The following is a 16,234-nucleotide window of genomic DNA, read 5'->3' as shown; positions in this document are numbered from 1 at the left end:
TCCATTATTTATTAAATCTCTTTCTCCAACAAATACATATAAACACATTTTTTGAGAGAAAGAGTACATTAAGAGTTTATTTCAGCAATTTTCTGTTTTTTAGTAAACATTTGCCAAACAGTGTCAAGGCAATACATTTGTAAAATATTACTAACAAGATGATTTATGTTCAGTGATGTGCAAAAGTCTTTACTCTTGGTTGTTTATATTTTTCAAAATGGTCTTGAGCAATAGTTTTCCAGGTTTTCTGTGGGTCTGTCAACATTTCATGGGACACTGGCTGTGACTGTCTTTAGTTAAATGTATAAACAATGAAATTCAACCAAGACCTGACAACTGGCCCTTCAGCTGATCCTACTGTTCACTGAAGCCTAATCAGGAATGGTCTCAGTTGAAGTGTGGCTGCCAGGAAGCCATTGTTAAGGAAGTGAAACAGGGAGGTCAGGAGAGAGGTATAACAGTGAGTGTTTACAACTGTTGAAGAGGCTCTGTCGTGGTTTGGGGTTGCATTTCAGCCAGTAGTGTTGATAATCTCACCAAAATAGGTGTAATTATGAACTCGGAAAAGTACCATCATGTTTTGATCCACCATTCAGTACCACATGGAAAACATCTAATTGACAAAAAACATATTGGACTCACTCATTGTAAGACCATCAGTCATGGATGGGCCTCCCCAGAGCCCGAACCTCAACATTATTGAGGCAATGTGGGATCATTTTAACCGAGAACACTACACAAAGGCAGCCAACATCCAAAGAAGAGATTTGAATGTCCTTCAAGAAGCCTGCAGAACTATTCCTGAAGACTGCCTAAAGAAATTAAAAGAAAGTTTACCTGAGAGAGTTCAGACTGTGTTGAGAAATAAAGGTTGACTTTTAAACTCTCTAGAACTGTACTAATTCTGTTTTTGTCTTATATGCTGTCTTTTCAAATGTATTTTCTTAGAGAAATATAAAAAATGGGAGAGCCTCAAGACTTTTACACAGTACTTTAAATATACTTCTTAAGATTTAATTATGTTATGTTACCATAAAGTATTGAGGACATTCAGTATTTTAAAGATTAAACTTTTTCCTGCAAAATGAGAAACTGAAGCAGAGACTAGTCGGTGTGCGGTTCCTTTGGGACGTGGATAATTCCTGGTAAACAGTGCCCTCTTCTGTCTCTATGGAGACAAGACACACGCTAAACCTGCTAGCATTGGCGCTAGCATTACCCAGCTGTTTCATCCATTTTGTTTAGCCTAGCTAAGCTGCGTGTATTTACAGTGCGGCAGAGATGGATGACGGCGACGAGCCAGGTTTAGTCCTCTCTCACAATACTTCGTCGGGCTCCAAGTCGGGTGGGGACAAGATGTTTTCCCTGAAGAAGTGGAATGCTGTAGCTATGTGGAGCTGGGACGTTGAGTGTGACACTTGTGCCATTTGCCGAGTACAAGTAATGGGTGAGTCCGAGGAGCTAACGGAGCTAACTTAGCTACTTGTACCTTTAAAACCCGAACGGCCCGGCGTGTGGAGGTACTCTAACATTGTTCTTCATTTTCAGATGCGTGTCTACGATGCCAGGCGGAAAATAAACAGGAGGACTGTGTTGGTAAGACCCTGCCAGCACTGACATATTTATTAGCAGCACAGACACTCGGCAGGTTAATCCACAAAAAAAAGAAAGAAAAAAAAAAGGTAGAAGCTAACAGTAGCTAGTTGGAGCTGTTAGAGAAACTCGCTGAGCCAGGCAAAATACAAGATAATAACCTTTTACTTTGTTCTTTCTTTTAAGATATAAAGCAGAGAGTTTATATGACCATTTATTAGCATTTTGATATAAATATAAGGTATCAAAGGGCACCTAATCTAATCCTTGGGGGTGCTATTTTGCATGGTAAATTCCTTTAATGAATAGGACTGTCGTGTTTTGTTTTTAGCTTATTGTAAATGGTTTCTCAATATGTGCCACTCATGCTCTGCCTTTGTGTTTCAGTTGTTTGGGGAGAATGCAACCACTCCTTCCATAACTGCTGCATGTCCTTGTGGGTGAAGCAGAACAACCGCTGCCCCCTCTGCCAGCAGGACTGGGTGGTTCAGAGAATCGGCAAATAAGCTGCACATCCAGGTGGATTACACCTGCGTGCACCCCAAAGCGGTGACAGACTTGGCAGTGATCACTGCAGAGCCTTGTGCGGAGCCGCTGACACCGCAGTTGTCCTCCTGCTTATTGATTGCATGTTTTCAGTAGTCCCGGTACCAGAGGAAGGACAAAATGAAAGCTGCACAGACTGGTTACTCATGGAGTCCTGAAGAAGATGGATGAAATATGTTGAATTGTTTGGTCACTTGTTAGCTTTACATTGGTGTCTGTGGTGGTGTTTGGCACACCCTGAATATGTGACCCTTTTCTCTTCTTTTTTTTTTTAAATAAAAACTGAAGATCTGTAATATGTGGGGGTTTTCAGTAAGAAGTTTGAATAAACTCTGTATGATATGATATGACTCACTGAACACTTTATTGGGTTTAGATGCTTGTTATCATCATATCTAGGCATGTAGGTGTAATCTGTGATCTACAGAAATTCAAACAGCATCAGAATGAGGAGGAAAGGTGAAGTGATTTTGAATGTCTCATGATTATTGGTGGCAAACAAGGTAATCTGAGTATTTCACAAAATGCTAATATTCTGGGAAGATTTCTTGATGTCAGAGGAGTTTGGTATGTAGTATGCAGAAGTATGCAGTATGCAGAAGAGCATCTCTGAATGCAGGTGCTGAACCTTGAAGCAGATGGGCTACAGCGGCAGAAGACCACCACCTTCTGTCAGCTAAGAACAGGAAGCTGAGGCTCCGGTTCAAACTGGGTGATGACAAAATGTTGGGAAATACAAGTCCCCTGTTCAGATGAGTCTCAAATTCTGCTACAACATTCAGATGGCAGGGTCAGAATTTGGTATAAATTATAAACTGTATTCATCCATTTTTTTCATGCTATTCTGTCCATAAAGTAAAAGAGGAAACAGAAAATCCAGTCATTTATCTGAGGTTTTAAAAAAAATTATATTCAGAATTAGTACACACGTTGGTTGTTTTGAAACAAGCAAAGATATTAAAGTGAGCCAAGGTGGCGTTTAAGTCTTCAGACGCTTTGTTAGCTCTTGGGAAAAATCAATTCCTGAGCTGCTACTGAGCCAATTATGACTCGTTTAGTGAAGACTATAATAAAGTTATAATAAACCAAGTGTGCATACCAAATTGCATGCACATATAGCCTTGTCAGTGGCATTATACTCTCATGAAGAGTTCATCAACCCTACAATAACTTGTTAGGGTCTTTATCAGCCACCTCATCGTGTCATACTGGCAGCCCAATTACTGCACACAGTCACTTTGTAACTTCTAAGAATAGACCAGGCTAAAGCCTCTTAAGTTCAAACCACATAAGTTGCTTTCCCCGTGTGCCACATACGAATAAACCCTTAGCCACCAACAAATCCCTAAGGACGGTGGTGCTTTTAAGGACTCAAACATGCATGGCCCAAGAAGTGAGGGATGCTCAGGATGCAGGTGCTCAGTTAAGCGTAGAACTTGCAGATGGGTTAACGTCAGCGTTTTAAGTTCATCCGCTGCCCGCTGGTGTGCCACAGGATCCATCCAGCATGGGTGACCTGCTAGGATTGGACAACTTGGTTCCCAACACCACCTACCTGAATGCCCAGCAGATCAATCGCAACGAGCTGAGAAAACGGAGACTCTCTCTGACGCTTCCCAAGCTGAAGAAGACCTCTGCTCTCCAGGCAGCAGAGGGAGAGATGTACGAGTCACTCTGCGAGCAACAGCCTATCGGGAGCAAGCTGTTCCAGCAGTTTCTCCTGGCCTCTAACGACCAGTACGCGGCTGCTGCTGAGTTTCTGGATGAGCTGAGCAAGTGGAGCTTTGCCGAAGATGAAAAAAGAGAAAAAGCCAAACAGACAATCCTCGCCAAGTTCTGCCAGTCTCAGTCTACGGGATTCCTGTCCTACTTCACCGAAGAGGATGCTGAAACATGCAAGGGCTTATCAGACAGTAACTTTGATGAGGTGATTTTGGACCAGCTGAGAGAAGCCACTAGAGAGTTCCTGAAGGGAAGACCTTTCTCGGAGTACCTGAAAAGCCAGTTCTTCTACAGGTTTCTGCAGTGGAAGGAGTACGAGAGGCAGAAGATCACTGACAAATACTTTTATGAGTTCAGGACTCTTGGAAAAGGTGGCTTTGGTGAGGTGAGTGCCAAAAACATTAACGTCAGAATAAAAGTGTTTGGACAGTCAACGGATTTTCCTGCTACAGCCCAATAGCACGACTGTGTGACATTGGTGAGGCAGGCTACTAACTTAAATAATTCCCCTAAATCACCTCTACAGAATAATGTTATGTTGTACAATTTATTATTGTGTATTATATTGTATCCTTTGTCTTGTCTTCCTCACTTTAATCCTAAATGGTGGCCGCCGCTCCCTGAGGCTTGTTCTGGAGGTTTCTTCCTGTTAAGAGGGAGTTTTTCCTTCCCACTGTCTCCAAGTGCTTACTCATAGGGAATCATCTGATTGTTGGTTTTCTCTATGATATTGTCTTTATCTTACAACATAAAGCACCTTTAGGCTGTTGTGATAGCAACATGGCTAGTTTGTCCTTTAGAGCAGAAAGTAGCTCAAACATGTTTCATATTGATTTGTCATGAATTTGTCCGTCAGGTGTGCGCTGTGCAGGTGAAGCACACGGGCCAGATGTACGCCTGCAAGAAGCTGGATAAGAGGCGTTTGAAGAAGAAAGGCGGTGAGAGAATGGCTCTCGTGGAGAAGCAGATTCTGGAAAAGGTCAACAGCCTTTTTATCGTAAACCTGGCTTACGCTTACAACAGCAGACACCACCTGTGCCTGGTAATGGACCTGATGACTGGAGGAGACCTCAGGTTCCACATATACGACTTAGGGAAGAGAGGCATACGGATGGAGCGTGTGGTTTACTACACAGCCCAGATAACCAGTGGCCTCCTGCACTTGCACAACATGGGCATCGTCTACCGTGATATGAAGCCTGAAAATGTGCTGCTGGATGGTAAAGGACAATGTCGCCTGTCAGACCTCGGATTGGCTGTGGAGCTGTCCAAGGGCAAAATAATCTGCCAGAAGGTGAGTGTCTCTAGATTAGCCTTGACTTTCAGTGTCAGATATGTGCAGGATCAGAGGATCTCTGTGGTTTGTGCAAGAGTAAGAAATTCTACTCTCCATACCAGAGAATCTCTTGTTTTATTGTCCTGCATGGCCACCCAATGCTTTGTATTATTTTTCTGCTTCACTAAGGAAATCCTCACTGACATTAACGCTGAATTCTCTCACAGTGTGTTCACCTGCCATTCCAAGGAGCTTACCAGGAATAGATATAGTGACTCCCAGTCCTGCTAAGGCCAACAACGAATAAGTGCACAGCCCTGTGTAACCCAAATGAATCTCATTAAAAGGTGCCTGACCTCATCCCCGGGTGGACGCTGCGTAGCCTGAGAAATGTAAGGTAGATTGACCAGAGCCTGTTAGCATTCACTGGCTAATCTTTGCTTTGCCAGATATGGCTTACAGGTGTCTGTCCAGGAACACAGTCAGAGGATTCACAGCAGGCCTCCACTCACTGGATGAGTCTCACAAGTGCCTTTTAAAGCAGGCATGGTCACATACAGCCCATTTTGATCTGAGGTGTACAACTTGTGTTGTACAAAATGTAAAATGAAAAAAAAAGGGAAAGTAATAAGCAAGAAATATATGTTGGCAGGTACAGGAGGACTCAAATGCCAGTGTGTAAAAAAAGGTTTTAGGTCTAGTTTTAAAGGACTGAGTGGAGGGAGAAGATTTGACTGTGAGGGGAACGCTGTTCCACAGTTTGGGAGCAACCAAAGAGAACACCCGGTCTCGTCTGAGTGGGGTCGTCTGATCAGAAGCATTCGATTTGCTGACCAGAGAGTTTAACTACTCGTTTATTTATTTAGTTTCAATAAAAGTAAAGAAGTTTACCTTCAACCACATGTCTTGGTTTTTCTACCTGAAAAAGAAACGCTGCTGTAGGAAATGAAATCTCTCTTTGGGCTTAGATTTGTAAGAAATGTGTAAGATTACAGAAAACTTTGTGGTTGTTTAATTTTTCAGACAGTCTTGTAATTTTAAAATTCAAAGCTTTAGTTAATTTACAAAAAAAAAATCTCATTTTCTTTCTTTGTTTACTGTGTTTGAAAAAAAGTTTAAAAAAACTAAAATCTATAGAGCAGATACTGAAAATCAGCTGTCATTTAATTATTTATCGATTATTTAATTACATTTCTGCAGTAAAGATCGCAAATTTATACCCTTCAAATTTTCCAAAGCCATCCAGTGGGCCAGATTGTAGTGTTTGCCAGGCCGATTCCGGTCCTTGGGCCTTACATTTGACACCCCCGCTTTAAAGGATCATCATTTTCTCTTTATCTTGTTTTGGTGCATTCTAGCATCTTCATTTTTATCTTGAGGTTTTATTGTTTTTTGTAATATTATATTAAACAGAAGCTGTATATCTTATCCAGCCTCTTCTTGTTGCAGATAACTGAAATAATTATTCAAACTATAAATGATTTGTTGGAGTAGATTATCATGTTGGGTCTCAAAAACGTTCATTCTCTGCTCGATAATGGTTTCAGAAAAAGGTCTTTTTTACAGTTGTGCCTTTTGAATCTTGGTCTTTAGTATTTCTGGCTATCAGAGACTGTTGTCTGTCAGCTCCACATAATCAGCTGTTGAGCAAAATAATAAATACTGAAGTGCCCTAAACCTGCATTCTGTTCGATGGCCAGCAGGGGGCAACTCCTCTGTATGCAAAGGTAGTCAGACCCACAGAAGCCTTTGACAAAATTGTAACACCTGACAAGACCGTCAGTGATGCAAATATCTCATTAGCCGATCACATGGCACAAACTTAATGTATTTAGATACAGAGAGAGAGTCAATGTGACCTAGTGAAGTTCAAACTGAGCACCAGAATGAGCAAGAAAGGTGATGTAAATAAATTTGAATGTGGTGTGGTTGTTGGTGCCAAACAGGCTGGTCTGAGTGTTTCAAAGCCTGTTGGATCTGCTGGGATTTCCCTCACACAAACATCTGCAGGGTTTGCAGAGCATGGTCTGAAAAGAGAAAACATCCTGTTCTCAGTTCTCTAGGTGAAAATACCTTGATGATGTCAGAGTGCCCCTCCTGTCAGCTGAGACCAGGAAACTGGGGCTACAATTTGCATCAGACGAAAAAACATTTCCTGGTCTGATGAGTGTGGATTTCTGCTGCGACAGACTTTGGTGTAAAGGACATGAAGCCTGGATCCATCCTGGCTTGTATCAACCCAGATAGCAGGGAGACGTGGTTTCAATGTTTAGTCAATATCAGGTGATTCCATTGAATCAACGTTGAAATCTGACGTTGACCTAACGTCACTCTTGCACCCTTTTTTAATATTGAAACAACGTCATGTTTTGATATTGAATCACTGTTGAACAGCTTGCACACTTTGGGCCTTTAGGTGCCTACTGAGCATCATAAATTGCTAAGGAAGCAGCAATGTTTTGTCGCCTTTTGTTAATTTCCTACCGTGATTATCCATTTCCCCCCATTTCTCCCACCCCATACTACATTTACACACCTCAGCAAATGACTGACAATTCTTTGGAGCTTAATTTAGTTGAATGCCACAAAAAAATAACCCAAAAACCTGTAAACAATGAAAACCTAAATTCTCTTCTTGTGCCCTCTGTGTGTGGTCAGGCTGGTACGACTGGCTACATGGCCCCTGAAGTTCTGAAGCAGGAGTACTACCGCTACTCTGTGGACTGGTGGTCCCTGGGATGCAGCATTTATGAGATGGTGGCCGCCCGCTTGCCTTTCAGAGACTTCAGGGAGAAGGTGCAGAACGATGAGGTGACTCGCCGCACCCTGGAGGACGAGTGCAAGTTTGAACACAAATCCTTCGATGCTCCCACCAAAGATATTATCAGCCGCTTCCTCAAGAAGAGGGTGGCGCGTCGCTTTGGGTGCCAGTAAGAAAAACACTAAAAGTTTGAATGGTTTAGATGTAACGGAGCAAAGTCGCCCGGCAGCAGAAAAAGTCTCACTTCCTTTTTTTTTTACTTATGAAAACATGCCGTGGCTCTTGGTGTGGTTTTTTACAAGAAATGGGACCAGGAAGTCTTTAATAAACAGAAATAAATATTTCAGCATTCGCAAATTCAGCCACACAAAATAGTTTTTTACTTCCTTTTTTCCTGTGATATAGAAGCAAAATTCATTCCCATGTTTGTAACACGCAGTCCCGAGGAGAAACATCTCAGTGTAGGTTCTCAGCTCATGTTAGTTTTAAGCGCTTGAAACGAAGGCAGCTGGATTTCTTTTTGCTTTGTCCCCTCTCATCAAACAGGCTTCCTCAGTTCTAAAAACTGTCTGACATATTTAACCCCTGCTTGTGGATTTTCCTGCGCCCGCTTATCCAACCCCAAATCCAGTCAGTTTACAGAACTGAGGAAGTCTCTTGAATGAAAGGTGAAACATCTCCACGAAGCAAAAGGGCCTTCATAAGAAGCACTTAAGACAATCTCGAGTAGAGATTGCTCGATTTCGACCACAAATGATAGAAAAAAGCATCAACATGAACACTGATGAAGTACTACAACCACACCAACACAAGGGGGCGCTAGATTTGTTCAAAAAGTAAATTATTACCTGAGAGAAAACGAAGGCATCGACTTGAATGTGCTGTGATTTTTATTTTGCGACTTTCAAACTTCTCTGAGGAATGCTTCAGTTTATTTTTATATTTTTAACTTGTCGTCTTAAGTTCTCTCCAAGCATCACAACAAAGTGAGGGTGTGTCCTCGAAGCCTTTCAGAGGAACTTTGTGACCATCAGCTCTGCTTTTGGTCCTCTCCAGCAGCTCCATGTGACAAAAATGTACTTTGTGTGATTCTTTACATTCTCCAATTATAAAAATTTGTAGCCTATGAAACAAATTTCATATGTTTACATTTATATATTGGATGCATAAACATTCATGGTCAGTCCTGAGTTTCCCAAGGAGCCAATGAGAAAAGTTAACAACAGAGCACGAACAGATTTGTTTGCTTTTCCTGCCAACACAGCTGGCTGATCTGCAGCTGGACTCATTTATTTTTCTACTTTTACTATTTTTAAAGCCATTCGGCTGCTCTGAGTTTTATTTGTTAGCAAAGAAGGCTATTTTTAATTCGCTTCATTTGCACAAACTTACAGAGCCGCTTATAGGTATAGCTTCATAGCGGCTCTGTAATTACATAAATGCAAGAAGAACATGTGTTTATTGTATTGACAGTGAAACTTTAGGTCACTGGAGTTACGTGTTTTCAATAATTTCAATTATTTAAACTCCTTAGTAATGTCTCACCTTCATTATAACCTCTGAGTCAAGATAAGTGCAGAAAGGTTGAAGCTGGATGGAGTAGTGTTTGGGTGTAAAAATAAAAAATCAACAGAAGGGGAAGCGAGACAGATGATTCTGAATGTGTGGCAATAACTTCTCGACACATATTTCTGACATGTTTTGTGTTAATGGACAAGGCCTTTCTCTGAATGCCTCAAAGTAACACTTCCTCTTAATCCATCACCTTTAGAGGTGATGACCCACGAAGCCACGAGTTCTTCAACAGCATCAACTTCCACCGCCTGGAGGCGGGCCTGCTGGAGGCCCCCTGGGTGCCAAAGCCCAACGTGGTCTACGCCAAAGACGCGGACGAGTTCAAGGACAACTCTGACATCAAGGACGTCACGTTTGACACCAAGGATGAGAAGTTCTTCAGGGAGTTCAGCACGGGCGCGGTGTCCATGCAGTGGCAGAAGGAGATGATTGACAGCGGCGTGTTTGACGAGCTGAACAGCGCCACGGTCATCCAATGCGACCGAGAGACTGCGTGGAAAACCAGGCTGTGCGTCCTTTTCTAAGCACACAAACAGGAGGAATTTTGGACACTTGAATATGCACAGATGTCCTTAAATCGAAGTGCCTTCAATTATGTGCCTCGGAAACCTTTTTATGCGTGCCCTTTTTCCTTAACCTCAGTACATTTCCCCACATAAATAATTTCATTATGCAGCCACAGCCAAACATAATAGGACATTAGTAGCTGCAGTAAAATAAACTCGCAGTATTAATGCCCAGATGGAAAACATGCTGACATTGTACTGCAGCTGCGGCTTTATACTTTGCCCTCTGTTCCCGGTGAGACAGCAGATCCCAGCGCCTTCATAGTTTCCATTACATCACTCGGCAATTTTTGGCAGGCAGCTGTTTACGTGTGTTTGTAAACAAGCTCCATAATGGCTGCGTGTCATCACACTAATGCGCCACCTTTCTATTGGTGGCCCACGTTTCACGCGAGCCCTCTGAAGAGCCCATCTTCTTTCCCCCTCTGATGAGCTCCTGCTCAGGGTCGCGCTGATGAAGTCTCTCAGCGCACCACTGAGCGCCGCCAGACGCTCACGGAGCTCGCTCAACCTCCCGCGGCACTCATCATCATCATCCCCATTATCCCGCGCTGCTCTGGTATTTACAAGCACTGGATGACTCGTTCACTAATTTTAACGACCGAGGGAGACAAATTGTCGTACATGCACAAAGTTTTTTCCACTTGAGAACATGTTAACATAGATTTTCTGGCACCATCGAGCCAACGCCAAACCCCTTTACAGCCCCCTCAAATCACCCTTTGTTTATGCACAAACCCCTTGTTGCTGTGCTCAGTGCACAGCAACAACAACAACAAAAAGTAGGCTGTTTGAGAAAACCTTTCACACACAAGTTGCCTTTAAGGATCCATAGTTTCTCCTGATTCATGACTGAAGACTCAGGTTACAGTAAATCAACGGACTGTTGCTGCTAATCAATCGTTGCAGACTCTACTGTAGCTTCTGCTTGGAAAACAGCAGATTTCAGGGGGGCAGGTTTGGCCTTTAGGCTACCAGAATCCCCTAGGTGTCTTATTTTTGACTTATTTTTACTTATAAACTTTTAAACAACTGCAACTTAAGAAAAGTGGTGGGCAGATCGATCCAGATATCGATATTCTAGATACCAACGCTGGTATTGGTATCCGACCGATACTGGCGCTATAGAATCGATACTTTAGTTTTTGAAAATGAAAAAATAAATTCCAAAAATGTCTGTGAATGTAATAACCAACCGAAGTTGACCCAAACTGCTTTAAAGACAGGCACAAGACAGTCTCCAAAAACATTCAGATTTAAAATACATAAAAAGCTAAAAGTTGTGTTTTGTTGTGTAAAATAATTATTGTGGAAAGTAAAAATCACAGTGATTTAGTGGTCATTAAAATGTGCTCAGAATTTCCAAATTGATGCTGATTGTTCTCATTAATAATGGCACGCTGCTCCCCTACAGAAGCTGGGTTTATAGGTTAGAAGTATTGGTACTTGGTATTGATATATATTTAGTATTGGATCAGTACATACTACTACTGCAGTATCACACACCAGCAAATAGAAAAAACATCACAATAACTAAACAAAAACAAAACAAAAAGTTTCACAAAGCACAACGGAACAGTTTTTGGGGAGACAATAAGGTGACGGACCAGACGCGGATGTGACAAGCTAACAGTAAATAGCTAATACCAAACATGTTTCTACAGTATTACATGAATCATGTGACTAAAACTGACATGCATCACAGCTCATCTGTCACATTATTCTGTCCCCGAAAACATTTCCATTGTGTTTTTCTATCTGCTTCTGTTTTCTTAAGTTGCAGTGCATTTGACCTCTCAGGGCCACCGTACCTTAGTGCCAAACAATGCCAATCATGTTTTGTAATGCATTTCTGAACACAGAAATGTGCTTTTCTTGCAGTTTAGATGATATGCTCTTATACTTTCAACAACATATTTTGGTTTGCAAGGATTTTATGGATCATCTTTTTTGCTACTGATGCTGGCAAACCTTTTTTTAACAACCTGTGATGAAAGAAAATAAAAGCAAATTTCCAAAAAGCTCGAGTGAAATAAAGTTATTTCCCTGTTCTCCTGCCGCTGATGATTTCTGCAAACAAGTGAGTCACAAGAGCGATGACATGTGAAGTTACAGGTCGAAAGCTACGCAGTTATTGTGATTATCCTCTTGTTGCTCATCTCACGGTTGCAGATCTCATCTGTCATCATTTATCCAAGCAGCCCGGTGTCGATCTGAAAAACAGAGAGGCGCTTGTGTCTTCAGTTACATCATGTTGCTTCAATATTTGATTCGGATTGCTTCATCTGTCACTGTCAGTGTAACCCTCCAAAACAAAAAACAAACCCCTCAGCACGTTTAGGTAATGAGGGACACATAAACATGTGTTGCGCTAATTCCTGCGCGGGCAGGGGAGAGGCGACCTTACAGGGCAGAGAAGTGGCCCCCCTTCACGCTCCACTGTCACGAGATTAGAGGGTGCTTCAAGATGGAAATCCAAGACGCAACCTGATCATCGTGGCTGTGAAGGCAGAGTGGGGAGTCCACTGTGGACGACGTGACGACAAGGCAAACTCGGCAGAAGGTCGCCAGGAACATGTTTTTACCAGGCGCGTACAAGCTGCTGCCAGGGTTTAGTTCCCCACGGCCCAGCGCTGTAATGCTGCCCTCCAATTCACAAACAGCACAAACAACTCCGCAACACATACGCACACACGACATGTACTATAAAACATTTGCACTCAGGCATGCAAATACACACTGGTGCACGCACCTTTCTGCATCTGTAGCACCGATTGTGCAGAAGAAGATGTGCACAGATCCCACAGAAGACTTTCACGTACTCTCTCTCTGATCCACACACACATACACACACACACACACACAATCTTATTACCTCTGTAGAAGCAGGCGTGGGGTTTTAGAGATCAAAGCAGGACAGGGTGTAATTTGGTATCTGCGTTTGTTACATGCCCATGCTCTGGATTCACATCAAAGGCATGTGCCACACTTCAGTTCTGCCCTGGCATCCTCGGGATGGTATCACACCACTGATATCGCTGCTTTTTCCCCTTTTTTGGCTCTGCGTGCGTATGTGTGCGTGTTCTTCAAAAGGCGTAAACATGAAAATTACACCGAGCGATGTTTATATACGCACTTCTATGTGTGTGTGCGTGTGAGTGTTCAGGATAGGTGAGAAAATGGTTAAATAGCAGAGACAGAGAGGCCATTGTCTGCTGGAGGAAAGCGAGAGCCAGCCATGAGGGAGAGAATGAAGGAGGAAGAGAGCTGTTGCACGCTGTCTCGTACTCAAAGCTGGTGTGAGGTCTATATTTTTAGGATTAAAGTCTGTTTTTAAATGGTTGAAATCTTTTCTTTTTCTCCCTTCTAGGCAAATTTCACGCCATTCAGCGTAACAAAAATATAGAAAAATTTGAACCGAGAATCAAGCACCAGATCAGGACCGAGATCCTCATCCTGCTGAGCTGCCAGTGTGAGCCTCACTGCTACAGCCCAGAAAGTGCTTTGCTCTTTTGGTTCACGTTCAATTTTCTAAGCTTCATTGCTTGAATTCTTAACATTTCCACAAATAAGTGAATTCGTGCTTGGCGGTCCAACAGAAACAGAGCGTGTGTGTGCATGATGTTCTTCCCCACTGAGGCCCAGTGGGTAGTTTCCATGGTGCCCAGACCTCAGACCCCTTCCAGTGCCGGGGGGGTGGACAACGTCATGGACAAGGCAGGCACACACACACACACACACACACACACACACATTTATAAACAGTCTTAGCCGTCATCCTATCTCTGCACCATGTTTGGTCCCTTTACTGCAAGAATCATCTGTTTATGTGATTTAATCTCATGTTCTGATGTTTTTCTCCAACAACAAACAAAAAAAGCTGCCAGTGAGATCAAATGATGGCACCGGTTTCCAAACTCATGACTTGAACCATGACTGCACAGCTATATCGAAAGCAGCGAAAATTACCCCAAGACATCAACCCTGTCAAGCCCATGTGATTATTCCAAAATCTTGTCAACTAGAGGACAAAACAAATAATTATTCTGACTCATCAAACGCTATTTAAATATTGTCCGCAAAAGTTCTTTTTGCTTTTCCCCAACACATAGAGCTAGGGTTAAGGTTCTGACCTCAAAGGGTTAACATATCAGTGTCAGGTGATTGGAAAAACGACCACTTAAGGCTTAGAAGTGGATAAAAATTACTTACAGGAGCACATATGTAGAAGACTTTACTCACTTGTTGATGTGTCTGGATCCTAAGCTTCGGTATAGTATGTAAGTCTTACCTAATGTTATATCGGCAGATAAATGGATGGAAAGATGGACGGACTGAGTCTTTGTGTTATTGCTACAGCACAGAAATCATCCAGCAATCATCCTTACCTTCTGACATATCGGTGATACGTAGACATTAGAGCAAGCAGCAAGAGCAAGTGTGTCCCCTCCAGAAGAACTAGAGGATCAAGAGATTTGCACTACTACCTCTGCAAGCCCATCCAGGTGGATTGATGGATGGATGGACGGAGGAACAGATGGATGTACTGAGTCTTCGTGTCATTGCAACAGCACAGAAATTATCCAACAACCATCTTTTTGCCATGATAGTGGTGGTGGCATAAAGGCAGGAGGACTTCCAAAGGTGATTTTAATGGTTTTCTTTAATGGCTGTAGCTCAGGAGGCAGAGCAAGTCATCTATTAATTGTAAGGTTGATGGTTTGATCCCAGACTGCTACTAAAGTATAGTAAAAAAAACAAAAACCTGCTTGTGTGAATGGAGCATGTTGTAAAGAGTGCTCAGGTAGAGTAGTCCATTTACCATTGGCTGCCTATTTGACAACAAAGGGTTTGGTTTTTTTTTTAAATAAACGCCAACAATTAATTTCATTTTATTTATATAATGCTAATTGACAATAACAGCTGCCTTAAGGCACTTTATAATGTAAAGAATCTACAATAATACAGAGCAAACCTCAACAATCAGACAGTTCCCTGCATTCATAAAAAGGAAATTGGGCGGTTGTTGCATTTAGAAAAGTATAACTTGTAATTTGAACAAATTATTTCATGTTTCTATGGTGAACGTAATTAAATCATGTAGGATCTGCATAATATTCAACAACTTAATTTGTTCTTGTTGAAATGACATGATAGGATCTAGCAAGAGTGGTTAGTTGCTGGACTGGGTTTATAAGAGGCGGACAACTACACACACACACCACATGTACGTTATCGCTATTTATTGTGGTTTAACCTGTCAAGGACAAAAACATAAAGAAAATTCTGCATGAAGCCTTGTAATCATAGCTTTCCTACTTTTGTTAAGCCGTTCAAATCCCCAATCTAGATAGTTTGCAGTGGGTTCTCTCTGGGTAATCTGGTTTCCTCCCACAGTTAAAAGTCATGCAGTTATTCGAGTTAGGTTAATTGGTGATTCAAAATAACCTATAAGTGTGAATGTGAGTGCAAATAGTTGTTGTCTCTCTGTGAGAGACTGGTGACCTGTCCAGGGTGTACCCTGCCTCTTACCCTATCACTTCTGGGTTATGCCCCAGCTCCTCTGCAACCCGGATAAAGATAGTAGGATGGATACAGTGGAAGTTGTTGTGAATCCATTAACTTTTCATGTTATCTAGACTTTGTTGAACATTATGTAATATGAAGACAACATGTAGTATTTACATGACCAAGTAGTATTTGGGTAAAAGTTATTGAATAGTGTTGGAATAAAGTGACAACTTACTTCATTTAAACATGTTTCAATCACACTTCATCAACACAAAATGCACAGCTTTAGTGAATATGAATAAGTTGTGTTGATTTAACTCAGTTGTTTAAGTTTCTTCCAAAGCAAAACAATTGTGTGCAAAAAAATTCCACTATTGAATTAAGTAAATCCAACATGCTTGCATGTTCAGTGTACAACAAGCACTTGGCGACAGTGGGAATGAAAAACTCCCTTTTAACAGGAAGGAATCTCAGGCAGAACCAGGCTCAGAGAGGGGCAGCAATCTGCTGCGACCAGCTGGGGGTGAGGGGAGGAAGGCAGGACAAAACAACATCAGTGACACAGCAGGAATCCCCTAGTTTAGGCTACTGAATACATTATATTCTCCATAAATTTATTAATTTCAGGATTGTTGACAATCAAAAGGTGTCCTTCATTATTTCTGGGTCCTCTCAAAGAGGACC

The 16,234-nt window shown here is 42.0% G+C and overlaps 2 protein-coding genes across 2 annotated transcripts; both read left to right on the top strand.

Moving 5' to 3' along the window:
- The first annotated feature begins 1,173 nt into the window (after window positions 1–1,173).
- rnf7 (ring finger protein 7) lies at window positions 1,174–2,484 on the top strand. Its single transcript, XM_006799914.3, has 3 exons — window positions 1,174–1,447; window positions 1,549–1,596; window positions 1,981–2,484. Exons 1-3 carry the CDS (start codon window positions 1,282–1,284, stop codon window positions 2,097–2,099), a joined length of 333 nt encoding a protein of 110 aa, XP_006799977.1. The 5' UTR covers window positions 1,174–1,281; the 3' UTR covers window positions 2,100–2,484.
- Window positions 2,485–3,646: 1,162 nt separating this feature from the next.
- Window positions 3,647–10,120, top strand: grk7b (G protein-coupled receptor kinase 7b). Its single transcript, XM_006799915.2, has 4 exons — window positions 3,647–4,246; window positions 4,718–5,155; window positions 7,796–8,067; window positions 9,670–10,120. Exons 1-4 carry the CDS (start codon window positions 3,647–3,649, stop codon window positions 9,995–9,997), a joined length of 1,638 nt encoding a protein of 545 aa, XP_006799978.2. The 3' UTR covers window positions 9,998–10,120.
- Window positions 10,121–16,234: the final 6,114 nt, after the last annotated feature.

This window comes from Neolamprologus brichardi, chromosome 14 (genome assembly GCF_056152115.1).
Source record: "Neolamprologus brichardi isolate AB-2024 chromosome 14, ASM5615211v1, whole genome shotgun sequence".
In the NCBI taxonomy this organism is placed as follows: Eukaryota; Metazoa; Chordata; class Actinopteri; order Cichliformes; family Cichlidae; genus Neolamprologus; species Neolamprologus brichardi.
Note: the sequence above shows the minus strand (reverse complement) of the source record. Positions and strands in the feature narration are given on the sequence as shown.

Bases quoted from the DNA above. Each gene is read 5' to 3' on its own strand.
- grk7b (XM_006799915.2), top strand. From the start codon at position 3,647: ATGGGTGACCTGCTAGGATTGGACAACTTGGTTCCCAACACCACCTAC. The intron at 4,247-4,717 runs GTGAGTGCCAAA...TTTGTCCGTCAG, and splicing joins GAAAAGGTGGCTTTGGTGAG to GTGTGCGCTGTGCAGGTGAA. The intron at 8,068-9,669 runs GTAAGAAAAACA...CATCACCTTTAG, and splicing joins GCGCGTCGCTTTGGGTGCCA to AGGTGATGACCCACGAAGCC.
- rnf7 (XM_006799914.3), top strand. From the start codon at position 1,282: ATGGATGACGGCGACGAGCCAGGTTTAGTCCTCTCTCACAATACTTCG. The intron at 1,448-1,548 runs GTGAGTCCGAGG...CTTCATTTTCAG, and splicing joins TTGCCGAGTACAAGTAATGG to ATGCGTGTCTACGATGCCAG. The intron at 1,597-1,980 runs GTAAGACCCTGC...TTTGTGTTTCAG, and splicing joins TAAACAGGAGGACTGTGTTG to TTGTTTGGGGAGAATGCAAC.